Source organism: Antrostomus carolinensis, unplaced genomic scaffold, assembly GCF_000700745.2.
Source record: "Antrostomus carolinensis isolate BGI_N321 unplaced genomic scaffold, ASM70074v2 scaffold22798, whole genome shotgun sequence".
NCBI lineage: Eukaryota > Metazoa > Chordata > Aves > Caprimulgiformes > Caprimulgidae > Antrostomus > Antrostomus carolinensis.
In genome coordinates, this window is record NW_010335316.1 from 9052 (window position 1) to 36218 (window position 27167).

The window sequence follows — 27167 nt, forward strand, 5'->3', positions numbered from 1 at the left end:
GGTACATAATTTATTGCATGGTAATACCACCCAACTCTGAAGCCCTAATATTGTCTGAAAATGCAAATCAGTACTTTGGCCAACATCTCTCTAGTCAGGACCGTGGGACTGTTGAGAGAATACAGCAGGTGAGGAAAGACAAACTGAGTGATGACATTCATTATGATGTGGAGACAAATGTATTTGGAGGAATTTCACTCCTCTTGAGTAAGGAAATGCATTAGCTATTAGTCATCAGCATTTGTAACGGAAGGAAAGGGAAGGGAGTGTGACTTCACTGCCTTCACTGTTGTAAAATTATCATTACAGCAGAACCAGGTCCAGCTATCTATTCATCCAAGTACTTATATGCTGCTGTTCATAAATATTCTCCTTTTTAAAAAAACCCTAAATGTCTAGATAGAAGGTGAAAAGGTAGTGGGTTTTGGGGTTTGTTTGTTTGGGATTGTTTTTGGTTTTGTTTTTTTGTGTGTTTGTTGGTTTTTTATTTTGTGGGGGGTTTTTTATGCAGCCAAGCTTGCAATGCATCACTTGAAATATAGGACACTGGATAGTAATAAAGATTAAAAGTGACAAAGACAGCTGTTTAAAGATGTGATATTATTATTTATGTAAGGCTCAAAGAATCACTTCATACAGACAGAAAAAAACACAGGCTCTGCCCCAAGGAGCTCAGAGGCTAACCAAACAACAAAACAATGACGAATGGTATCCAATAAGCACATGAAGGAGGCATTATGCTGTTGAGTCTCTGCTTATCTTCAAGCTCAATACAAGCAGAAGATGAGAGATGGGGTTAACTTTAAAGAAGGAGCATGGAGTAATAGGATTAAGCAGGATAGACTAGTGTCAAAGCAGGAATATGCATGAGAGGAGGCAAAGAAAAGAGAGTGGGTGATGGAAAGAAAAAGGCAAGTGAGTCATGAAACTTGGCTACACCAGTGGATAAGAAAGTTAGTAGCTGAAGCTTTGGAGGGAATGACAGTCATTCCCTAGCTCACAGATAGGCAAGAGCTAGGCTGTTTCTCTCTGGCAAAACAAGAGAAAAGCCCAGGAAGAAATGTGAAGAAGGTCTGGAGTTAGCTGTTGCAGTAGCAAAGTGATAAATTTAAGCAACGTACTGCTGAAGAGACCACAAGTGTAAGACAAGAATAGAGAAACATAGGTGTGGTTGAGATATGAGATGATTTAAGACACATATTAACAAGAAAGGACAGAAACAGTGATACTACACAGAGCTAGAGAATAGAAGGACTCAGTAACACATGATGAGACCTGTTTGGTTTCTGTGCGATACATTCACCTCAGAGCCTCTTAGTGGTTCATCACTTCTGATGTGTCTAAATAATAAAATAATAAACTGAGACAAAACTACAGACGTGGGAAGAGGTCACTAGTAGAGAAAGATAACCTAAGGGCAACAGTTTGCTGAAGGTGGTTGTAAATACACATTTCAACCTAGAAGTAGAGACAGGTAGCCTCCTGCTGTGATGTGTAATAGAAAAGAACGTATATCACAGACTAAGTGCCTGAAGTGCTCAAACTTAAAGTCTAGTACAGCCTATATCTTCTAAGACTATATATTTATTCTTGGTTAATACACAGCTACACGGGAGTTTGTTAGAACAGGTCAGAATCAAAATGTTATGCCTATTCACAAACATGTAAAACAAAACAGTGGAAGTTTTCAAAACTGACTTGAAACAATTTTCCTTGAAACTGTGAACTTTCTATTGTAGGAAAAGAAACAGGAATAAAAGGTTAGAGAAAATGAATGGTTAATAACTCTAACAGATGTGTACCTTTAAAATCAGATTTTACTAGCCTTTTAATATACTATACTATGCACATAAAAGGCTTGCTTTTTAAAATTAAACCCAAAACCTAGCATTTTATGTAGCTTTACATACATATTGGCAATCTGATTATCCATTTATTTTTCTATACTCTTCAATCATTCACAGCAAAACTAACACACACACAAGTCACTTATAAATAATTGGTCAACAATAAATAACATTTTTTTCTATTCTCAGTCTGGAATTTGTACAATACAAAAAATGCAAAGCCAACAGGACAAATATCTCCAGCAAATTAGCATGTGAGCCAAAGCTTAAGTTTCAAAAACTAGGTATGGATTTCCATTTTTAAAACACTGCAGGTGATTGTCTATTATTTATGTACAGATGCTGTGACTGCGAGTGCAGTTATCATTGTGTGTTTAAATGAGGTGCATGATTTCATGGGTAGACATTTGAGATGATGACTAACTTCTTGAAAGTTGTAGTTTAAAGCCAGTACTTTGACTGTGAAGATGTTTTTGCTGCCTTGCATACTCATTTAAACAAGTACTATGTAACGCCAGGCTATTTTCAGCTTCCAAAAGTAAGAGTACGTGGCTTGAGCTATTTGACAGCCATGTGTAACTGGAACAGTCATTTAAGTATGACGCCTTGTTGTCAAAATCATATTATTAATTCCTGTGGATGAATACCACAGCAATTACATCCACCATCTATCAGATCTTTGATAAGACAAGCACATGACTGAATAATTTTTATATAGAAACTGACTTGCTTGTTTTTCTTCTCTACTTCTGTAACAGACAGTAATTAATTCATCTCAAACAAGCCTGTCCATCTGTTAGATGCTGAAACACATTTAAGGCCATTCAGAGAGGTAAGTAGGTGATTTTATTAGGTCTGGAAACATTTCAAACTTTCTTATATATATTTTTCCTCTCATTTGAGCTGAAAGACAAATTCAGATGCAAATACAAATTCAGACGAAATACAAATTCAGCCCAACTAAAGGCATGGAATAACTGCTCTGCAGGCTGTTACCGCAGCAAAGACTTTTCTGGTCTGTTAAAAACAGTAAAAGGAAAAAAGAACAAATGGACCTCTATATGACAATGGACAAGAAATACAACACATATAGTGGGCTGAAGTAGCAGGATCCTTGTCCTGGAAAAAGGAAGCAATGGTGTCTCCTTCGCTTACCAACAGTGTGCCTGAAACCAGGCAATATGATAGCAGAAAGATGTACACAAGCTCAAACAATTCAGAGACTATCAGGAACAAAAATCAGTTGTCTGAAGGAAAGGATGATTTCTAAGGGGAAAGTATTTGAGGCATATTAAATATCAGGAAAGAAGTGGTATCATACAGAACGCTTGACATGGAAAGGAGTGAACTAAGTGTTCTGTTAGCTCAAATCATATTTTTTTTTTTTTTAAAGCAAAGAAGATGAGGAGTATTAAACCACCATACCTAATCCAATAATGCCCAAGGTCTCCCCTCTGATCCTGGCAGCTCCAGAAGCCACTTCCCGAATCTGTTCAACGCTTTGTACTCTCGTGCCTTCTCGCAAAGCCTGGTGAAGCCAGGTGGTTCGCCTGTACAGGTTCAGAATGTGGCACATGGTAGAATCTGCTGTTTCTTCTACTGAGGCAGCTGGCACATTACACACTGCAATCCCTGCAAAGAAGGGAGGGAAAGGACGCCAGTTGCCAAACGTTTCTTACTTTTTCCCATTTAACAGCAATTCAGGAGTATGATGTTTAAATTTACAGATGTTTCAATACCTGTTTTGTACAAATACTAAGTTTCTGACTGTAATGGCAGGAAGAATATTTAACATAATAGTTGATAAATATGTGCAAACATTTTTTTTCTTATTTTTTTATTACTATTTATTGTGTTTGCAAACCAAGGCAAACAGTAAACAGACCACTGAAACCACAGAAAGAAAGTACTGAAGATGTCAGGTAGTGGAGAACACAAGCTGAGGTCTTGGCAATTGTTTTACATGCACACTGAGCTACGTGCTTTGAATAGCAAAGAGAAAATACACCTTGCTCTCAACAGTGCAGTTAAGGATCATTGTTCAGATTTAATTGTATGAGTTAGCTTTCCATCACTGAGCAGATATCCTTCAAAAAGCTATCTACACAAGATATAAAAAAGGTAAAATAATTTATAATGACAGAAACTCTTATAAAGCCCTCACAGGACAACTATTAGCACTTCCAGTTCATGTATGGGTAATCATGATGCAAGAAGGGACAATTTGTTTCATGTTGCACACAGGTTTGTAGAATTACAACCAACAGAATCCAGGTCCTTTCCTGATCCCTCAAATTAAAGAGAGAACCCATCTAATAGTCAATAGGGAAATAAACATCTGCTTCTGCATGGCATGTAAAGATAACACAGAAGTAAGTCCATGTTCGTAATAGCTGAAAAGGGCATAACATAAAGAAGCTAAAAGACCATTACAGATTTCCACAGACAATTGTACAAGGTGCATTGATTCAAGATCCACAATATTCCTTCTTTACTTCAAAAAAGAGTTCAGGCAACAAGTGATTGTAATTGCATGCAAGTTATCCCATTCTGCTTTTTACCTTCCACTACTCAATGTGCAGCAGTTAAGGAAAATGTTTACTTGAAAAAGTTTGTATCCTTTTGGACTTGTCTCTCTTCAATCCTTCTGTTTACTACGTGTTCTTTCTCTAATCATCAGCTCCCACAAATGTTTGTCTCTCAGTTCTGCTGACTGAGATCACAAACAGTATACAGCATGGCAGAGAAAAAAAAAAAACCTGTTTTGTGTACTAGAAAACACCCTAATACTGTTTTCACTGTCTAGTTGTTTGGGTTTTTACATAAATAAATATTCAATGAGTCCTCAGCTAATGCTAGTATATCTTATGGAGTAAGGAAGAAAAAAATTATCTTCAATAATAGTAGTAACAATAATCTGACAAGTAATAAGCTCATACTATACTCAGATCTAAGTTTTACATTCAAATGCCTTCATTCTGCTGCCCAGTACTTTTTTACAGCTTTCTTTAGATTAGTAAAAATCAACATAAGGAAGCTGCAGAACTGTTTTTCTTTTCTCTGCTGTAGAGATAATAGTGTCTGCTGAGTCACTGCACCTAAGACCTACACAAGGATAAAACAGCATCATTTGCTGGAATATTAATCTTGGCATCCTGCTATATCAATGGTAGTATGAAACACAATTTTGTAAAAATGAAAAAAAAAACCCCAAACCTGTGAGTGGGGGTAAAAGTACAAGACTGAAAAATAACATTAAGTGCATTGTATTAAACAGCTGCATTTGTTTATACAGAAAGTCTTTTTCAGGGAGCAAAAATGCAGGTTTTAGATGGCAAAACAAATTTAATAAGCATGTCTCCTGATAGCTGGCATCAACAAAATAATGCTTTAAAAGGAACTTAAGAAATTGTATTACATACTTGGGAAAAGAAATAAGGAATTGAACTCACTTTATACCTTCCTCCCTAATTAGGTTTCCTTAGGAAACTTGAGGGAGAAGAGTCAGAAAATTTCTATCCTTAACTGTAGGAATTTCTTTTCTGCTATTTTCCCCCAACTTCAAAAAAAGCTCATTTCTGAAAGGCAGATGTGGTGAACCACAAAAAGCAGCAAGAGAGAGGCAAGGATATGAAGAAAAGACATTTCCCATAGGACAAGATAGCACACTTCTAACCATCACGTCTATGCTCCTTTTCCTCTTTTGTCACAGCTTTCAGTTATCTTGTGCATAAGTTCAAAGCTGAAAAACTCAAGAGTCAAATGGCATCAACCTTGATTCCTAGTTCACTTGCATGCAGTTACACTCAGAACTTGTATGTATTTTCTAGACAACAAATCATAAACTGGAGAAAAAGTAGATCAGGTCTTAAAGATTTTATCCATGAAACATCTGTTTTCATGCATTTTAGGAAAAGTAAAAGTGCTAACACAAAAATAATACTTAACAGGAAAAGCTGGTAACAACCTCACTAGGGAGATCTCTGAAAAATAACTCAGAAAGTTACTAGAGAAGTTCAGGAACATGTCGTACTTGAAGGTGTTACTCTTCACTGTATTTCAAGAGTGAATCAAAGCTTTTTACTAAGAGCACTTAACTCTCATATTACCTCCTTGAGATTAAAATTATTTTTACTAGTTCAACAAATGCAAAGTGATTTGTTTCAGTAGTGGTGAATTAGTCTTTAATTCCAACAATTTCACCCTAACTACTAAAATCAGAGATACTGTACTGCAAGCCTTCCAGCATTTACTGGCTGTTGACAGAGTGGACAATTGTATTTTGTAAATACTGGAATGCACAAACGGGATGAATCCTAACTGTATAACTCAGTCTAAACACAACACAGGAACTGAATGATTAGGAATGTGACCATTTAACATTTCATATGGAAGAGAATGTCCCAAATCTGCTGTACTATGGCTTGAAGAATTATGCAGTTGCATTTAGATTATAAATTTGGGTTACCATCCAGCACAGAGACTTGCAAGAAGAGCCAACAAACCTGCCAAGATTTTCCTCTTATCAGAGATTCTCTGCACAAAACAGACTCCTGACTGGTCAGGGCCTTTGATCTGTTCCTAGGTTTTAGCTTTTGATATAAGATTTTAGCCCTGGACAAACTCTTATTGTAGATGTGTTTTCTGGGGCTCACAAGGCACGCACCTAACTGTGACACGAGTTACAATATGCAGGAACACAGCCTTGCATGCTTTTGGGCCTGATCTGTTCTTTGTAGAAACTCACAAAGAAGTTGTTAGCTTCTGCCTGCCGTGCAAACTACACAGCCATCAGAAACAGGTGACTATTTTACTATCATTTACTGATAAACAGACCACATTACAGTTTCTCACAACATCAGTGGGGTTATTACTAGGACTAAACACTGTCACACTGAAGTAAATGTTTTCAAGATCTTCCCAGAGGATAATAGGAAACATACTCTGTCACCTCAATCTTAGAAAAGAAATGAAGAAAACTTGGACATTTACTCCAAGTGGTAGTTTGACTTGTAGATTATAGGTAAGAGATGGTTGATCCTAAAGTAAGAAAAGTACAAATCAGACTGTTGCTTTTTTACAGTGAAACACTAAACATCCTCTCTTCCTAGTTCCAGAATTTATTCTGAAGCAGCAACAACTGATTCTCCTATAAAATCGGTATTTCTATTTTATGGGGTGGTTTAGTACTAAATCTCATGCATCATAAATAAGTCTCAGACAGTTGATAATTATCTCATTTTTTATTCAAACAGAAGTAGTATGCCATGGTGATGGAATTATAGTTTGTGATTGGATTACAGCAACAGTAGTTAAAATATACAATTGGGGTAAAAAAGAAAGAGATGAAAAATTATGACCATACTCCTTGGGTTTATGTTGAACAGGCGGATTGTCATCCAGTCACAAATCTGTTCATATTATTACTTAATTAACTAATGCTAGTATCTCCATAATGATTTTTAAACACTTTGATGAGAAAAATTATACAGTTTATATATTATGTTAGTATAAATTATACAGAGAACATTAATGCAAAGACTTAGATGCCATCAGATTTTTGGAGGCAAGTATAAGATGTAAAATAATGTCTTTAATAGTCATACCTAAATCTCCAGCAGATTTGATGTCAATATTATCAAAACCGCTGCCAATTCGGACAATTATTCGAAGTGCTTTAAATTTCTCCAGGTCTTCTCGTGTTAAAGTGATAGTGTGATACATCAGTGCACCCACTGCTTCATTTAGTACCTATAAATAAAGTGGAAAATAAAAAAAAACCTTACTTTTTTTTCTTTCATAGGATCTCAGTTTAACCATGTATACATATTTTCAGGTATAAAAAGACTGTAAAAATATTAAATCCAGGCCTTTTGTTTTAAAGGTTATTTCTCCAAATATCTTTCAGCCTCTTAAGTTTTTTTCATCTGATGTATCCATTCTAGCATGACGAGATTAGCTTTAGAAGAACTAAGTGACCTATATTTGTGTTCTTATTAAGAGGGAAAACTCTTCTCATTTCACAGGAGATGCTCTGCAATATCAAACCTTAAGTAAAAGCATCACTGCACTGCATCTGCACATGCAGACGAAACACAACATGGGAGTAAGCACTCACTTTAAACAGTAATCATTTTTATGCTTAGGCAGCTGACATTCAGTTTTGAATGGAGTCACAGAGCAGTGTCTCTTCACCATACACACAGTGGTACAGGCATCCACTGCGCTATTAAACCACTTGATACCTGAATAGAAAACATTCAGTAATCATTACAAAACCCTTAAGACAACAGAGACTGAAATATGTCAATTCATACATAAGAACAAAGTGTTTGTCCCTTAGTTTATTGATACTGCCACTGATGGAAAACTTGATGTCATATAAATTGGCACAGCTGAGATGCCAAACTAGACATTACCCAGAAAAAAACAGCACCTCTAAAAAACAAGAAATTGTACCAAAGTAAAAATGTTGCAAAAGAAAAAAGACTTGTGAGAGAGGGAGAGCCAAACAAGAGAAAATAAATTGACAAAGACCTGAAAGGTCTGAATATCTCTCAATTATGTTGGAGTGCATCCAACCTGCTCAAGAAAGGTTAAGAGGAAGGGGTACGGAGAAGGAGAATAGAGCCTCGCACACCATGCCCAGCAGTTTTAAATTCTGTTACCGAACAGCGACACCGCACTCCACAGAGCTGACACAAGTTTATTGTTCAGAAAGCAGAAACCATTTTTCTTTCTTTATATATATGAATTGGATTATTTCACCTTTTCAAAACACTTCTCTGTGTTTCCACCTTCAGTGCACTCACTACCTAATATCCCAATCGTTCTACAAGATACAAAACATGCACAAATCACTTCAATAACCAAGCTGGATGTAATGACTTCAAGAGGTTCCTGTGACGCACTTCACATAAAAGTGCAGAGGCTTTAAATTTCTTATTGAACAGATTTTTGGTACACATACAGATTCTGACTTGTGTGTTATTTCTGCTCATATTAACATTTTCTAGGGTACTGCAAGATCAGTAACAATAATCAACATCAACATAAATCATTTAAATAAAAACTACTGCAGCAAAACACAGCCTTGCACATAGAGGATTACAACTGCTGGAAACCAAGATCTGCAGCATTAATTTTTAAAATTAAAATACATGAAGAAAATTTTTAAAAGAAAATAAAAACAAACTCCATAAAAATGAAAGAAAATTGCCTCTTACCAAACACTTCACCAAATGATTTATGCTATTTCAACAGGTGCTTCTAGATTGGTAACCCCAGTTCTAAGTCAGACAAAGACCAGAATCCTTTAAGTAGAATTTGAATTTACTTTTAAGAGTAAGAACTACAAAAAAATTAGAAATTATATATCCTTAAACAATGCGGCTACACCGTAACTCAAAGAACAGCTGTAGGCTCTGATCTTATAAATGGTTATACCACACAAAACTCCGTGATTTCAATGGTACAAACAAGTCTTTTGGAGATTACATCTAGCAGTCACCAACTGGAAAGACCGCGCTCATCAGAACGTGTTTCCTTGTGCTGTTACATAGGGTTAAAAAAACCCAAACCCAAACCAGTTTATTGGTTTTGCTTCTACAGAGACATTACAGTTGGTAGGACCAAGTCAAAGCCCACACCTGGGGCAGTCTACACAAGAAATAGTCCCTCTTATAACCTGAGTGCCCTCCTAAAATGCCTTTAGGGTTTTTTTTTTCCCCATTAGTTCCTAAAGAAAATTGTTCCAAAATGTCACAGCGCCAACAGTATGGAAATTTCTTCTAATTTCCAGCCTCAATTTATTCACAGCTCAGCTTGTATCCATTTGTTCTGGTGCCAGTTTCAGCCATTTGCTTAAATCATACTTTCTCTCCTTGATGTTTACAATCCAAATGTATTTAGAAATAATGATCATATCCCCAGTCTCCACATTTGTCTGGCTAGAATCTACAAGCCTAGTCCTTCTAGTCTCATCTAGGATGATGTCCTCCTACCCCCTTGATCAGTCTAACATTTCACTGTGCTCATACAAGTCTAATCTAACCACAACAGCACCCAGAGCGCTACTGGAGGTCTCACTCCCCAGTCTTACACCAACACCAGCACTGTCAGCAGCACTGTATGTACTGGAAATCTCTCCTAATGAAGTCTCACATGGCGTGTGACATTTCTGCACGGCCACCGTCATGCTGCCAGCTTTGACTAACATGTAAGTATGAATCCTTCTCCCTAAAGCACGTGTTTCTGTTACACTCACAAGTTTACACCAGGACTTCTTTCTCTTGAGTCACAGCACTCATTACTTCAAGCCTCAAGGCCCTCAAGTTCTTTACGATATCCTGGTCCTCTCCAAGTAGCCACATCTTTCATTCTGTGTTTTATCACATGCATTTCCTCCACCCCTTTCCAGGGTTGCTCTAGATGGCTGTGATGCAGGAGAAAACATCCGCTGTTCAGTTGTCAAAAGGGCAAAACCTGAAGTAGCTTAGAGCTCAGGATGACCCATCTAAGGTTCATATGACAGCTAGATCCTCCTCTACCAGACTGGAAAAGGCCAATGGTAATTGTGTTTTTGAATGTGCAGAAAGAGAGCAGTCACCACTTTAAGGGTGTCATTGAATAGAGGCTAAAAGAAGTGGCTCAGACATTTGTGCTCTAAGATCACTGTGTTTCATTTGGGAAGCAGCTTTTCACTTCATAATCATGCATATTTTATTAACTCAGCCAGTCAAGACTCTAATTTGGACACTAAGAGTGCCAGTCTGGACTCATTACATTACATTTTTGGGCCTGTCTAGGTTACGGTTTGGCACTAAGAGGAAATGGAAAAGTATTGGGAAGCTTGGGAATGTGTTCAATAAAAGGAAAAATATTGCTCAGCTACAGCTTAATGCTGACACGAGCCATTTCCACAGGCAGTTATTTACCCATCATATGGGATATGGAACAAACATATGCAAATTAAAATCTTCTAAATTTTTCTTTTTAGTGTTTGAGCCTCTTCTAGGATTATGGACCAGTTAGCAAGGAAATGCATTGCCAAAAATGTAATCTTCTCTAACTGTGTATTATTTCACATTAATTTGACAATCAAATTAAGTTACCCCTTTTTGCAACAGGCTATGTGTTTGAAGTATGCCAAAGAGGCAGAAAATATCAGAGTGTCTGAAGTTAGAATCATTCAGCACTGATGAATGCTAATAATGCCACTTATAGATTAAAAAAATTAATAGTGAAAGCTTCTCTATTTTGGAATTGTTTGTATAAATTATATTCTCAGTCACTACATACGCTAAATGCACACAAGAAAGTTTGACAAGCTTGTCAATGAGTAAAATCAAAACTTGAAATAAATCTGAGTATAACACATGAAACTGAAATCCAGCAAAAATGTAAACAGTTCTGGAAAATGAAATAATCTTTAGAAAAATAATCCTGCATAGGAGTAATTTACAGATCACTTACAGAAGCACACCCAGTGGAGGATGCATAAGAGACACTGGAGGATGCACAGGAGACATACATGTCTCTTATGTACATAAAAAACACATTATGTATGTGTTTTTTCATCGTTTTCCATAATGAACTTCATTGATATAGCAATCCCCCAATTCTAGTACAACAACTTTATTACAAAAATATCAACTTGTGTCAACTTGACTGAGATACATAATTAACAAGCAAGTTAAAAATTCCAGATTGCTGCAAGTACATGGCAGTGAGACAACAGTTTTGCACGATCTCTCATGAGGAAAAGACAATGGGTAAAATTTGACAGAGAACAAGCAGAGTTGGCTGCACAGCTTCAACAGTCATTCCTGTCTTCATCAGACCACAACTGTGCTTTTCAGGAAGAAAGGATCCGAGATAAAAGTTGAAACACAGGACATAAGTTGGCTTCCTTCTGTTACCAAATGATGATGTAGCCCATCTGCATAACTTCTATGCCTTCAGAGTTAGTTCCAGGTGCAGCTACAGCACACTATTTGTTGAAGGCCTTTTTCATACCCTCTGCAATGAGCTGACACCCTTTCCAATCACAACTGCTTGGACAGGTCTTTCTGCCATTCTTCACCCTCAAAATGATTACTCTGCTTTCACAACGTGCCACGTCTCCAAGGCTCCTAGAGAACACCATGACACTGTAGGAGGAGATACTTCTATTTCAAAGAATTTATCACATCTCGAGTACTGCATACTGAAGGTTGAAATCCCTTTTAAACATCTTCCTATCTATTTTCCACCTTATTTCAGCATCAGGCTACTTCAGCCATCACGCCAAACATGGCATAGTCACCACTGCGACACACATGCCACACATGCCTCACATTATTTGGGGAAGAACTCTTAGTATCTTGTTTATTTTTACAAAAAATAAACATATCATAACATGATAAGAATAGAACAGCAAGGCCTCTTCTTCTTTGGTCGTCTAAAGATACACTGCTAGATTTTCCTATCAGAGGCTTATCTCAGAGGCTTGTGGATCTAATCTAGAGTACAGAAACATAACACAGTATGTAAAATGCCAAACTACTTCAATGCAGAGACAGAACATTTATAAATTACATATTGAATATGACAATATTCATATTTTTTTAAAGAGACTTCTAGAAAATCATCACTAGAAAGTTGTATTTCATCTGCTTCTAAAAACTACAGGGTTTTGCATTTCTTGGACTTGGAGTTTAATATGTCATCTCCAAAAAAATACGTTACAGTGCCACCAGCAGACTGGAGATATTTGGCACATTAGGTGGGGGGGAGGGAGGTACTTTATTTAAACTGAGTAAGCCTTGTATTACGTGACTTGCAAAAAGCAGCTGCACATCAAATTTGTAATCAATAGTCTGCCACACTGGGGAAGGCTGCAGCAGACTTGTAGCTGCTCTCAAAGTCTCACTACAACATTACAAGGGGTCCACGTGAAAGTAATGCCATTAAAACTAAAAAGAAAAGCCAGTATTTAGTAAGTCTCCAACACTCTGCTAGTTTGTGCTGCTTTTTACTAGTTCCCATTTCTCTTTAGGAGACTATCAGCTTGATGTTAGGTTCCTATGATCCATGGCACTGTCAGTAGCCTACCCATTTCACAATATGCACTTTATTCAGCCAGGATACTGTTCAGTGCAGACCCTAAATAGTAGTACTTAAGCTTATACTGTACACAAACACTAATGAGTATAAATATTTTATATAAACATAAATAAAACTTACCTGCAGGCTCCTGAAAACACTCTAAAAACCTATATATCCACACACTGTATAAACTACATGTATATATACATGACATATACGTCTTTCTAGTCTTTTAAAAATATACTCTTGAAAAAATATATACTTATACATACAAATACACACACAACTATATAAATATAAATATATATAAATAACCTGCATGGCGTATAGCAAACTTCCTTTTAAAAACGATGTTGAAGCAAGTCTTTCAAACCTAGGATTTACTGACAATTATAAGCAGTTTAATGACAGAAGTCCAATTTGAGAATATAGACTCTGAAAATACTTTACTAAATAAAAGGCTTTAAAGAAAAATCTTTAAGAGGAGTTCTGTGCGTTAACTTGCACATTCTATTAATAAGGCTGAACTGTGTTCCATTTCAGTTCGAGTCTATCAGACTCTATGATGGATTGAACATCTATACCAAAAGATCATTATGTCATGAAAGTCACTTGATGGCAACGCATCAACCCACACAAATCTCTCTAAAAACCTGTTAACAATCAGTAATTTTCAAGCCCCAATGATCCTTAGTAAAACCTGGTACTAGGAAATTAAAGAAAAAGCTAGTTCATAACCAACTCTAATCACAGAATGGTTTGGGTTGGAAGGGACCTTTCAAGGTCATCTAGTCCAACCCCCCTGCAGTGAGCAGGGGAATCTTCAACCAGATCAGGTTCTCAGAGCCCTGTCCAACCTGACCTTGAATGTTTCCAGAGATGGGGCTTCTATCACATCTCTGGGCAACCTTTGCCAGGGTTTCACCACCCTCATTGTAAAACATTTCTTGATACATGCTGCTTGCTGGGTACAGCAGCACTTCCATTCTGCTTTTCAAAGGGTACTAGTTGAGAGGAGGCACTGGCAGCCTGCCCCTTCCAGTGATGCTGCACCTGACCTGTAATATTGTCACTGGCAAATCTGACAGATGTTGGCAGAACGGTCACTGAATATAAACACTGATTTTCTATACATCCTTATCATGACACCTACATGTTAACTACTTTGTTGTATAATGAGGTGTTAACAAAAGTTTTTAGGATTTCCTTTTGTTAATTTTTTCAAAGTCTTTCATAAGGAATCTGTGTCAAAGATCAAAGATCAAAGTCTCACTCAGTTTCAGTGAATTTACAAGGTTTTGGATCAGCTCTGAAGTGACAACCTATTCCCAAATATACATTACTGTTATAGAACAAAGCAGCTTCCTTTCAATCTATATTCTTTGAAAATCTAATTCTGTTGAAAACTAAAATGCTGCAACTGCATCATGAATACAAACAGCACTGATGGTACAAATGCAAGATTGCAGCTTTACTGCTAAACAAAGAAGAATCTGAAGCTGGAAAAATTATCTTACTTAACCACTGATATAACAGGAACAAATCAAAGCCTCAGCTGAACAACAGCACCATTCTTGATTTGTTTGTATCAGTTTCAAAACATTTGTTGTATTATGAAAGCTCTTTGAAAATCTCAGATAAAACTGTAATGACTGGAGCTGTTTCTACATTTAATTCCTACACAAAAGTGCGACTGAAAAATTTCAAGTCCTACACCACTGAATAGGAAGATCAGCTTTTAATTTTTTTTTTTTTTAACTTAAACCAGAAATACAGAGAAGTAGTATCCCTGTGAAGATAATTTTATTTTGTGCTTTTATAACAGGAGTTGAGGGATCTGATACGTTCTAATTGAACTCAATCACTTTTAAAGCCGGAGCACAGGTTTTACCACTCAGACTATCTTCCCACTTCCAACCAAGTAGCCTATTCTCCTTAACGTTCTGGTGAACTGGGTATCTGCACGGAGCAGTAAATCCAGTCAAAAACATCCATTTTTTGCTCCTAGCAGATTTGAGACAAAAGCTAGACCACATAATTGGAGAAAGAGAGAATGAGAAAATGTACACAGCTTCCAGCAAACTCTTGACTCCTTTCCAGACTGTGTGTTTTGCTGTAAAGATCACCCCTAACCAGCTGTGCTTCCTGTCTTCTTCATTTGGGTTTGCAAGGATCACTTTATTTTCTCTCCACTTGCTTGGTTGAAGCAGATCGGGTTAGGGACCATTTAGCTAAACTTGACACCCACAAATCTACGGGCCCTGATGGATGCACCCTCAAGTGCTGAGGGAGCTGGCAGATGTTATTGCAGAACCATTCTCCATCCGCTCTCCATCATCTTGGAAAGGTCATGGAGGATGGGAGAGGTGCCTGAGGACTGAAGGAAAGCCAACATCATTCCAGTCTTCAAAGAGGGCAAGAAAGAGGACCCGGAAACTACAGGCCAGTCAGCCTCACCTCCATCCCTGGGAAGGTGATGGAACAGCTCATTCTGGAGGCCATCTCTAAACACGTAGAGAAAAAGAAGGTTAATGAGAATAGTCAACATGTATTCACATAGGGGAAATCATGTCTGACCAGTCTGATAGTCTTCTATGATGGCATGAATCTAGTTGGAGGGCTGTGGTTAGTGGTGTTCCCCAAGGGCCAGTCCTTGGTCCAGTCCTATTCAAAGTATTCATCGGGATGAAGGGACTGAGTGTACCCTCAGCCAGTTTGCTGATGACACTGAACTGGGAAGAATGGCTGGTACACTGGGAGGCTGTGCTGTCATTCAGTGAGATCTGGATAGGCTGGAGAGTTGGGCACAGAGGAACCTGATGAAGTTCAATAAGGGCAAGTGTAGGGTCCTGCACCTGGGGAGGAATAGCCCCAGGCACCAGTACAGGTTGGGGGTTGACCTGCTGGAAAGCAGCCCTGCAGAGAAGGACCTGGGAGTACTGGTGGATGACCAGTTGACTATGAGCCAACAATGTGCCCTTGTGACCAAGGCCATTGGTGTCCTGGGGTGCATTAAGGAGAGTGTGACCAGCGGGTCAAGGGAGGTTCTCCTCCCCCTCTACTCTGTGCCCTGGTGAGGCCACAACTGGAGTATTATGTCCAGTTCTGGGCCTCCTGGTTCAAGAGACAGGGCATTTTGGAAAGAGTCAAGCAGAGGCTACAAAGATGATCAAGGGGCTGGGGCATCTTTCTTATGAGGAAAGACAGAGAGATGGGTCTGTTTAGCCTAGAAAAGAGAAGACTGATAGGAGACCTTATCTATAAACATCTAAAAGGTGGGCGTCAAGAGGATGGGGCCAGACTCTTTTCAGTGGTGCCCAGCAATAGGACAAGGGGCAACAGGCACAAGCAGGACATCAGGAGGTTCCACTTAAATATGAGGAAAAACTTCTTTACTGTGAGGGTGCCAGAGCCCTGGGACAGGCTGCCCAGAGAGGTTGTGGAGTCTCCTTCTACGGAGATGTTTAAAACTCACCTGGATGCAGCCCTGTGTAACCTGCTGTAGGGAACCTGTTTTGGCAGGGGCGTTGGACTAGACGATCTCCAGAAGTCCCTTCCAACCCCCACCGTTCTGTGATTCTGTGAGATGCCCAGATCTTGCACGTTATGTTTACATTCAGCCCTTTGCGGCTACACAGTGCACTCCCCTGTTACAGAATATACAGCAGAAGTCTGGAATCCCAAAGAATTTGAACTCCAAAAATCTCAGGCACAAAGACCTCTAGGGTGTGCTTAAGTCTGATACCTTCAAAAGTACAGAAGTAGAAAGAAGGAGCAATATTGTAGAAATCAGAAGTGCTGTGTAGGTTGCCGAGGAGCCAGGAAAAGCAGGAAACCATAAATGGCATTGAAAGGAAGAGAGATTGGGCAAAAAAGAGGGGTGGAGACATCAGAGCATGAGACAGTGAAAAAAGCAAGTTGACCTGGAATGAGGATGGAAGCAAGCTCATTATTTTTAAATAACTTTTTTGGATGAACACCTACATTTTTGGCAGAACAACCAAAATACCATGTATGTTTGGAAGCAGGCTGAGATGGTTACTGAGAAGACTGATTTACACATGATTAATTGTAAAATAACAAACAATTTAAACACAGTAACTTTTTATTGACAGTAATCCAATCGCTCCTAATAAAGACATTTAACCACCAAAATCTTAAAGTAATTTTTACCCTAAATGACAGAAGCTTCCTGAAGGATGCAGCGAACCCAGTTCCCAGTTATCCCACGATATAGTCTGACAAATGTAATGCTCAACTTCACACAGCCATATATGCAACATCTACAATGAAACAGAACTTAGGAATCAAAGTATAAACATGTGTATTGCCTTAGGAATCAAAATATAAACATGTATATTGCAGCCTTTCAGATTGGCTTAAGAACAAAACACTTTTTCTAGGGTGGGTGGGGAAGGAGGGGAAAAAAAAAATCAGCAAAACTTTACACATGAGTAATTTCTGAAGAACTGTAATAAATGTCCTCTAACTAAAAAGTTATTTCCAAACCTTGGGTCACTCTCAGTAAATGTCAGTATTCACTTACGGACTGGCAGCCTGATTTTCAAAAGGAGGGAAACATATCTTTGCCATTCAACTTGCCTTCCAAAGCAGCGGCACAGGGAAAGAATGCTCTGACCTGAGATGAAGCAGAGTTCTAATACATGTTATTATTTACTTATGACCTTAAACAAGTTACTTATTTTCCATACTTTCATTTCCTCAGTCATAAAAAGAGAATGACAAATGAACTCTTTGGCACGAGGGAACTGCTACAGAACTGCAAGTCAGGGACTACCCATCTAGCTGAAAACTTTCTTTAATTAGCACACATAGTAAGGTATAATAGTACTTGCTGATGTCCTGCTTTTGACCCTGTATACAAATGGTATTAAAATCCTCAAATTTTTTCATCTTTTCTGTATGGGATAAAATCTTTCAGTCTCCTTACTTCTCTATGAAAAAAAAAAAAAATCTAGCTTGTGCTTTGCTGTCTCACAAACTACTACAAATCCCCCTTTCTACTCCATTTCCTTCGTTGTCCAATGATCTTAAAAGACAGCATTTTAAACCATCATCCTGTCCCTGAAACCTTCTCATGACCAGCAGAAATCCCTTCTCTGGATTCCAAAATGTTTACTCCTCAAACACTGAATCCTCACACCACTGTGACCAATGCACCTCAACTGTGCAAGCTGAGTTTATACCAGTTCTTACTTTCCTAGCTATCCCTTTGTAGTCTTTCACTCCTTTCCTCCTCATCCAATTCTTAGTTCATGTCTTTTTTTTTCATTACATTCATCTACAGCCACCCATCTATGTGTGTCAAACATCAACCACCTCTTTCAAACCCCATCCTAAATTTCCCAGCCTGCCTCCTGCAACTTCAGATTATGTCAATGTACCTGTATCTGCCGCCCTACTGAATTCAGTGTCTCTTCTTAAGGACAAGAAATACATGAAAGAAAAACAACTTCACCTTCTGCTTTCAGTAAGCTCTTCTCAACACTAAACTTTTTCTTGACTTTGTCATCTCTTCGTTCACAATGGGGAAAAGTCTTTTGCAAATTCACATCCATTATGGAAAAACTTGTATTTTAAGAAGACAAGTTCATTTAGTATAGCCAGGAATGTGCATCCATAAACACACAAACATTTTAAATACTGATTTAAATATGCAACTTCTAATTTTAAGAGTTTTCCCCAAAACAATTTTATATTTAGTAACGAACCAATCCCAAATAAGGTACTGCACAAGCAATACTAAAATACAGATATTTCTCTACTATAACTCTAAAGACCTGTGGAAAACAGCCATTTTTCAGTGTACGTGAACAGTGGAAGTAAAAAGTTAATAGTTTTTGCATGGAAGTGAACCATGCTCAACACTTTGTAAATCTGATCTCGTAATCTACATCACAGTAATGTCACAGAATGATAACGAATCAAGGCTTGGGATTTTTGTTGCAGAAATTTATTACCTGGCAGAACAGTACTACTTTCCAAAACGAAACATTTTAGGCCTCCATCACCCTTTGGCCTAGTGAAAATCTGTATTATGGCAGCGTACTGGTAGTTAGTGAAAATACATTTTCCAGATATATCACTGAACTCACTGAGAATTAATTATTTTGCTATAATAAAAAGCAAAGGATGCAAGCTTTAGTATAATCCACTAAATACAAACACTCCTGTGAAGATCAACAACAGATCACCTGTGTTACTCAGCAGTCATTTAAATGCTTTTCCAAAGCTACAATTTGAGACACATAGAGTAACGTTCAGTCTCAACGTCCGATAAGTTCATTTACTACACCCCACTGATAACAGAAAATACTGAGTGTTTCTAAGGCAAAAGGCACTCATATCACACTGGAATTCCCCAGTCTTGATGCATCAGAAGTAAATGATGTTGATTTCAGTCAGCAAAGCATAAAACTATACAGGTGGTGCAGCTGCCAACATTACAGTGTCCACATGAAGAGTAGACTGCTATTTTCTACTTAAAAAAAATAGTAAAGCAGCATTATATTGCTTATTCTCCATGTATTATTTAGTGCTTGTAAATGCAATCCAACTATTTCATGTATTAAACTTCTGACAGTGGTGTAATACAGGAAAACAGTAATATTAAAGCAACTTTTCAAAATGATTAAAAAGAAATACATCACAGAAATAAGGCATTGTATCACATTTTAATTCTTGATATATAAAAAGATAAAAGGGAATTGAGAGAAAAAACCTTGGACTGATTATTTCTCTAAATTAAAAAAATAAAGTATTATACTTATTGTCTTTCGACCTTACAAATTAAGCTTCTTTAATTAAAAATACCAACACCAAACAACAATACCCATTTCTATGCATCTCCAATTACCAATGAAGACAGAGAGGTTTTCACTTCTTTGTATTTGTTCTCAAGTTAGTTACTTTCAGGTTCTCATTCACTGCCACAATATTGAATAGTCTTGGATGCACTGAAAACACATTGTTCTCTTTCAAGAGATGTTAAAGAAAAGGTTGAAATTAGCATTAGGTTTTCCTAAAACTTTACTGTTTCAAACCAGAATGTCACAACAAAATGGCAGTTTAGGTTTTTGTGCTATTCCACTGGCTGTCCACTATAAAATGGTCTTCCATATGACAGTATAAACACATTAAGAAAGAAAAAAGGACATGAGATCAGCACTATAATATTGCCAACTTTGAATCTAGTTTGTAATTCAAGAATCATCTAAAAAGAATAGTTTTAACTATCCTGTGAAAAACAACTAATGAACTGAGAAAAAGGGTGTTTGAAACGCAGATTATTTCCTAGTAGGAAGAATTTTATTTTTTTCCATTTCCCTATTCAGATTAGAATTTTACTGTATCTAAAACACAGCTGAACAAAACAAGGTAGTGACGTTAAGCCAGTACTGATGCGGCAGAAAACAACCTTAAATATAATGCTTGACTATTGTTCTGACAACAACCTATTCCTGTGCGGGAAGTAGGGCAGAAGTCTGCAGAGATATTCACCAAGGAACTACACACAGGGCTTCAGGAGAGGGGAATCACCTCTTGTGTTTGTCTGAACCACGAGAATTGGTAGTTCTAGTTTGCTGTGTTGCCACAGCATACAGTTCTTTAGTCTTCTCTTTACTGTTTAAAAAGGAAAAAAACATAAGGCAAAAACAAACAAACAAACAAACAATTACAACCTACCACTGACAAATTTTGAAAGTTTTAATTGTTAAAATGTTTGGGTTTTTTTTGTTTTTTTTTTTTTTTTTTGTTTTTTTTTTTTTTTACAAATAAAAATATTTTTCTAAAGAAATAACAAGCTGAATAGTTGGTTCATGTGTTCTCACCAGGAAGATGCTAACATGAAATGGACTACAGAAAATGAGATTTATTCACTTGGTAACAGAAGGGAAGTTAGCAGTGGTATCATTTTTATGTAGCTGAGTTTGCAAGAAAGTCATCAAAGAAAAGATTAAATCTCTCATCATACAGAGACTTTAACATGTTTAACTATGCTATATATTACAACAACATGAAGAGTAAATAAACAATTAAACCAGTTACGAATTCAAAATAGTGAAAAGCTTCTGAAAACCTGTCACAAACCCAAATGCTGCTGTAATTAACGTAACAAGACAAGTCTAACAAGGTATCTGCAGAGAAACAAGAACACTGGTGCAGTGCAGTTCAGTTCAGCTGACACAACTCCTAAGCACCTGAATCACACTCAGCAGTACACAGTATCATTCACACAGAAGTGGATACAGACACTTACCCAAGAGGCCTTCAAGTTAATACTTGGATCTGCACTTGCCTATCATGGATTTTTGCTGGAGAAAAAAATAAATTCTTGTGGAAGGGCACTCTGATTGCCCTCCTCTGCACATGGTTCCTCCTCTACTGTCATATTTATTAATTTTTTTACCTCCATAGAAGCTGTAAGGCCTGGTTTCATCCTTTATCAGGTGAAGGAATATCTGGCATTTGAGGCTTACTCTGCTAGCCAACAACTTCACCAGCATCAATTTTACCTCTACAGAAATATGGACGTGAAAAGGTTCTATTGCTGTCCAGAAGCAAATACTTGGGGTAGACAAGAGACTTTCATGTTGGAAGAAGTCTCTGAAAAGAAAATACAGGTGTATGGGCCAGCTGGTTCCCTTGGCTCCCATCACAAAAAATGAGCATCCCTCTAAAAAAAATGAGAAAAGCTTTGACAGTATTAAGAACCACTAATTGTTTTACAGCTTCCAAACCACCAGGAAGGGTGAAAATTTCTGGAATAACATACAGTTAGAATACATTTTTAATTCATTTGCTAATTAAATTTTGAGTCAGCATTTGTTTCGAAACTCTTCTCAGTGTTAATTCACAGTGCACAAGGCCTCCTAACTCGATTTGCACAATTCCTTGGCTAAACAAAGAAGTTTGAAATTTCCTCACACAGGCAATCCAATACTGAGATTTGGCTTTCCAGATGAAGGCTGAGCAACAGTGTTTCCAAGAAGCATTTAAAATTATCATGTAATAATATAATTTTCCCAGTGGTAACGCTCTCCATGCATCCAATTCAGCAGGGAAGCATCTGGACAACACCCAGCCAAAGATACACTACACAAAAGCATACTTCAACACAGACAATTTCATCTTTGTTTCATCATCATGTTTCATCACTTATTGGAAATGACCAGTAACTCACTCACTAAGGTAATCAACCATTAACTAAAATGAAACAGCTAAACACATTGTCACAGCTAACACAACACTGTATCTGTTCATAATCATTAAAATATGTGCGTTTTCTAACCCACCTCAATTATAGCTCTAAATATTACCTTTTCATGAATTTCTTGTGTAGACTGAGCATCACAAAACGCCACTGTGGCTACATCCTTCAGAATAGGCATTTCTACTGTACAATCCCTGCCATCCAGCAACGCTACCAAAGGGCGCGGGTGCATGGGCCCATTCATGATCGGAGGTCGAATGCCTACGAAGAAACAGAAGACTTGTTATTCAAGCCATGCAAATATAATTAAAAAAAAAAAAAAAAAGGTTCTAGCTAGTCTGTTTATTCTGACAGGACTGAAGCTAGTAAAACAGGAACAAGTTTACAGTCAGCAATCAACCAAACAAACACAGAGGACCTAAGAAAAAAATGCCATCTGGGTTCAGGAGGCTGAACAGTGGAAGATGGATAAAACCACTTAGGGAATAGTATATTTGTTTTTTAAAGGTACATCCTTACTGCATTAGTAAGAAATGTCTGTGTAATCTTATCCAAGGTTCACATTTTGATTGAGTCCTCACCTTTGTGACCTCTAGACAGAGTGAGAAATATCTTGTCCAGGCTTGTAAGAGTATAGCTTATGGAATATCATAAGCAATTCAGTGAGGATTTGAGTATTTAATTTACATATATGATGCTGATCTGCTGAGACTGAAATTTAACTGGAAAAAAGCCTACGGCAGCAAAATTTCAAATTTACTGAAGATCCAATGTCCAAGTACACAGGCTAACTGCTGATCTGTGTACATCTGTTTAGACTTAAAAGTTTTACAAAACAATTCTGTATAGCTTAGTCAAACAAACACATCATACTTAATCCACCACTGAAACCTCTTACAAAATACGAACAAAATGTCCCTCCCTAAATCAACATCATGCTTGGAACATTGTAGAGCGGCAAAGAAATACATGTTAAATATCTAGGGGAAGGAAAATCAGTTGAAAGTGCAGACTTCATTTATATCCTCTTTATGGAGTCTTAAAATGAAAAGTAATCCTTATAATAAGATATTCAGAGAGTAACTTTTTAACAGTATAGATGCTATAAATATATGAAAGCACTGAAGGGAATAATATTAAACCATTACATTTACACAAAAGTAGTTAAGCGTGGGTGGAAAAAAAAGGGGCTTCCTGAAGAGATAAAGAAAAGCAAAAACAAGAATAAAGTACATGATTTTTTTTCCTCTTTTAAAATAAGTAGTTTAAACACTGCAAAGTGAAGCACACTAGATATTTCTTGTATGCAAATTCCAACAACATATTTCTGTTGTAGTGTGAATTTAAAAACACTGCTTATTGCTTGATAATACAAGTTAGTCCAACATTCATGCAAAAGACTGAGGTTTGCCAGCTACCTTCTACAAGCAAACCTTGCCTCTTAAGTCCCAGCCTGTGTCAAAAAGCAAGCCCTGAAAGACTGTCATCTGCATTTTAAGTGGATGGAAAATTAGTACAATCCCAGCTGTACAAGATACCTGGTGAAGAAAAACAGCTGCTGCGAGAAGAGATTTTCACAAGTCAACAGAAGCAGCATATTGCTTCCCCACTGGGACCAAGCTCAGGTCTGGGGCTGAAGGAGTACATCCAAGGAGACTGGCACCCTCATAGTCCCAACTGTCCAGCCTGCACCCATAAATTCATGTCTGCCCCTAACCAAGTCAGGCTGATAGACCAGCCAGCCCTACTACAATCTGGCATTTAAGTTCTTTACCTATTCAAACAGTTTTTATACTTGAAGAAGACAGAACAAAAGTCACTACATTTGGTTCTTATCTACTCTTGCCATAGCAGACAGGCATTCAGATGTGAAAAGTATTCACCAGCAAAGTTTTCCATGGGCACAACACCCACAAAAACTATTCTCTGTTGTAAAACCATCAATTCCTAGCCTCCACTGTGACAGACACACTTAGAAATACTTCTGGTACACAGATGCTTTCAATAATAGCCAGCCATCAAAATTAAATGGAAGCCCTTTAAATATATTTTTTTAAAAATCATGCATCTTGCTAATTTACTATTGTTACCTATTTGAATCAAAAAAGGCCACATAACCTTCATACAGTCATTTTTAGTAATTAAACCATACACTAATAATGTGGTATATAACACAAACGTGACATGAAATGTAAAGCTACATATTTATCCAGAGAATAATTACTATCCTTTAAAGGAAACTTAATTATAAAACCCCACATTAAATTTACTTAGAAACACCCTAAAATAGAACATGATACACTTGTTCATGTTTCTTTCAAAACAGTGTACATAACAGCCTTAATAAAATGCAAATATGTCTTGAAACAAATGTAAAAATGACATTGCAAGTCCTATTCATATTGCATAGAGTAACTGTGCTGATTTTACAACTGAAATGTTATGGTCATCATCTTAATTGTCAGTCCAGCAAAGGCAGGATTTCAACTAAAAGTTTCAATGCTAAAAAAGAAAATTTAAAAAAAAAAAAAAAAACAGAACACAGACCTTTGATATTAAAGTCGTTGAAGATGAATGAGGAAAAATATGGCACAGATGATTCCCTCAGAGCTACAACTAACACATCTTTGTCAACAGAAAAGCACGTATAGTCCAAGCAGATAACAGAAGATGAGATTAAAAACTGTCACTTTCAAGAAACACGTTTCTAACTAGAGCTACCTCAGAAAATCATGAAATAAAGTATCACAAAATATATAACTCTAAAACAATCACTTCTCTAAAATACATAAAGGTGTGGTTGGGTTTTCCCTCATACCACTATATTTATCGATTTCAACCAAGTTACTCGTCCCTCATGTTGGCGTTAAGTGGCATGCCAGACCAAGCCTCAAAGCATGGAAACAAAGATCAGAAAAACAACTAGAAGGATAAACCCTCCCCAAGAGAATCTCAGACTTTGTTAAGAGTCCCAACTCAAATACATCCAGTGACCTTGACCACGAAAACCCTACAAACCTTTGCTTGCCAAAATCCTTTCTGAACTTGAGCACAGACTTCCTGTTGCACAAACTTTCTGCCTAAATACCGTATCACTGAATCGCAGACAATAACTCAACACTTAAGTAAACTTGCAGTAACTTAATCACAGTGGCAGTCACTATTTAAAGTTTACATTTGGAAAGACAAGGTTTCACTATGAATGAGAACCCTTTGAACAAAAAAATACTTCTTCCACCATGTAGATATGTTCTACCTGTTTCTTATCTAGAAATGTCATATTGCACCACGTGTTTGGCTTTGCAGCAGACCCCTGGAGTAGTAGGATAAGGCAGCGTGTATTTAAGAGCAGTATTTTCTATGCCTGCATTAACAGTAAATCATGCAACTCGATGCCAGAGAGAAATAACTGTAAACTGGTCAAAAGTGACATTCAACACCGTAAATGTGAAATTAATTAAAAAAAAATAATTTCACTTAGCTGGCTTATTTAAGTATATGGTATAGCATTTCCCGTAACACAGATAACAAAAAATATACCATCCACCCCCATATCCTAGAACCTTTGTTATGGGAAAACAATCTCAGTTTATCCTAACTTGAGACTTTCAGGAACCCCTACCAACCTGACATTGCTTAATCTGAGCTTGACTTCCAGGGTCATGAATTCGATTTCTCAATGCTTTACAATCTTCAGTATTCTGAGGCAAAATAGCAGCCTGTCATTCGATCCTCATTTTCATGTCTTTAATTTTTCTTGCAGCCTCCTGTAATCTTGAACCAAAGCTTTTAAACTTCTTATCCACTGCAACCTCTGTAGCCTGGATGGTGTTCAAATTTTTACTAAAAATTAAACACAAACAATACATTAAAACAACATTAAGGGTCTGACTTGTGCTCACAGAAGCCAGGAAACTCAAAGTTAAAGCTTCTCACTGCATCTGTACCCTTCCCCCTTTTGCTGCTGGCTTTCCACCACACCTGCTGTGCTGCCACCGGCCATTAACAAACCAGGGAAAGCAGCGGACTGTTAAGACACACAGGGCACCTTGCACAGGACAGCAGGTGTATTAAACACGTACCTGGAACAGTCGGCACCACTCAGGCGGCAAATGCTTTGCCTAGGTGAGCAGGGATCTGAGGATATAGTGTGTGATCTCCATTGCCACCCGTGCTGGAGAGCCAAGCACTCCAGTGAGCGCTGGAGATGGAGTGAGAAGCCTTAACTCTGAACTTCCTGGTTTTGTTGGGTGTAAGTCAGGCCCTTAAGGTTATCTAAATGTATTTAAGAAAAAAACAAAAGTTTCCCTGACAGCTCTAATCCAGCTATTACTTTGGTTGTTTGTTTTGTTTTTTTTTTCTCCTGAATATGGAAATAACCTGGTAGTGAAGTTTTTGCCTCAGTAACAGCAACTGTGCCAGTGACTGCTGGAATATTTCTGAAATAGTACCAGGTATAAAAGTGCACAGGCAGACAGAGCAGTTGGCCATATGTAGCAGCTATTTACCATGTGGCTAACAGAAAAGTGCCTTTTCAGAGGACTATTTGGATTAGCTGCTCTTCGCAAAAATGTCTCAAAACCTTATTCTAGTCCAGCTTTTATGGAGGAAAAAAAAATCTTAGAAATTTAAAAAGCAGCTTTCAGCTGCAGAACCCAACAGGAGGCCAGCCCCATGCACGAACATTTCAAGTGATAGTGGCTCTCTCACAAACCAGAGGATTAATGAATTTATCACTCAGCTTTGCAACCAAAACTGGAGAGGATGGCTCGTGAATTGTTACCTCTGTACCTCTGGAAGCGTGAGGACTTATGAATTATCAGATGAACCTTAGCACAAGATGTATTTTTTTAAAATCTGAAAGAAAAAAAAAAAACAAAACAAAACCAAAAACCTACCTAAGTGGGTTAGTGTCCTTCCTCCCTCCCAAATCCTACCTGTACCTCCTGTCACCCCCAAAACAAAGGTGCACCTTTGTGTGCCACACTCCTAGGGGG

General features: G+C 37.6%; 1 protein-coding gene across 1 annotated transcript in view; it reads right to left on the minus strand.

Moving 5' to 3' along the window:
• LOC104530043 (C-terminal-binding protein 1) overlaps window positions 1-22430 on the minus strand; it is a gene marked incomplete at its 3' end in the record, with an annotated part of 29392 nt that extends 6962 nt beyond the window's left edge. Inside the window, exons 1-3 of the mRNA XM_010174514.1 lie at window positions 22277-22430; window positions 7454-7598; window positions 3273-3479 (exon numbers count right to left, since the gene is read on the minus strand). Coding sequence (XP_010172816.1) covers window positions 3273-3479; window positions 7454-7598; window positions 22277-22414 — 490 coding nt within the window. The remainder of the gene's footprint in view (window positions 1-3272; window positions 3480-7453; window positions 7599-22276) is intronic.
• Between the last annotated feature and the right edge of the window lie 4737 nt (window positions 22431-27167).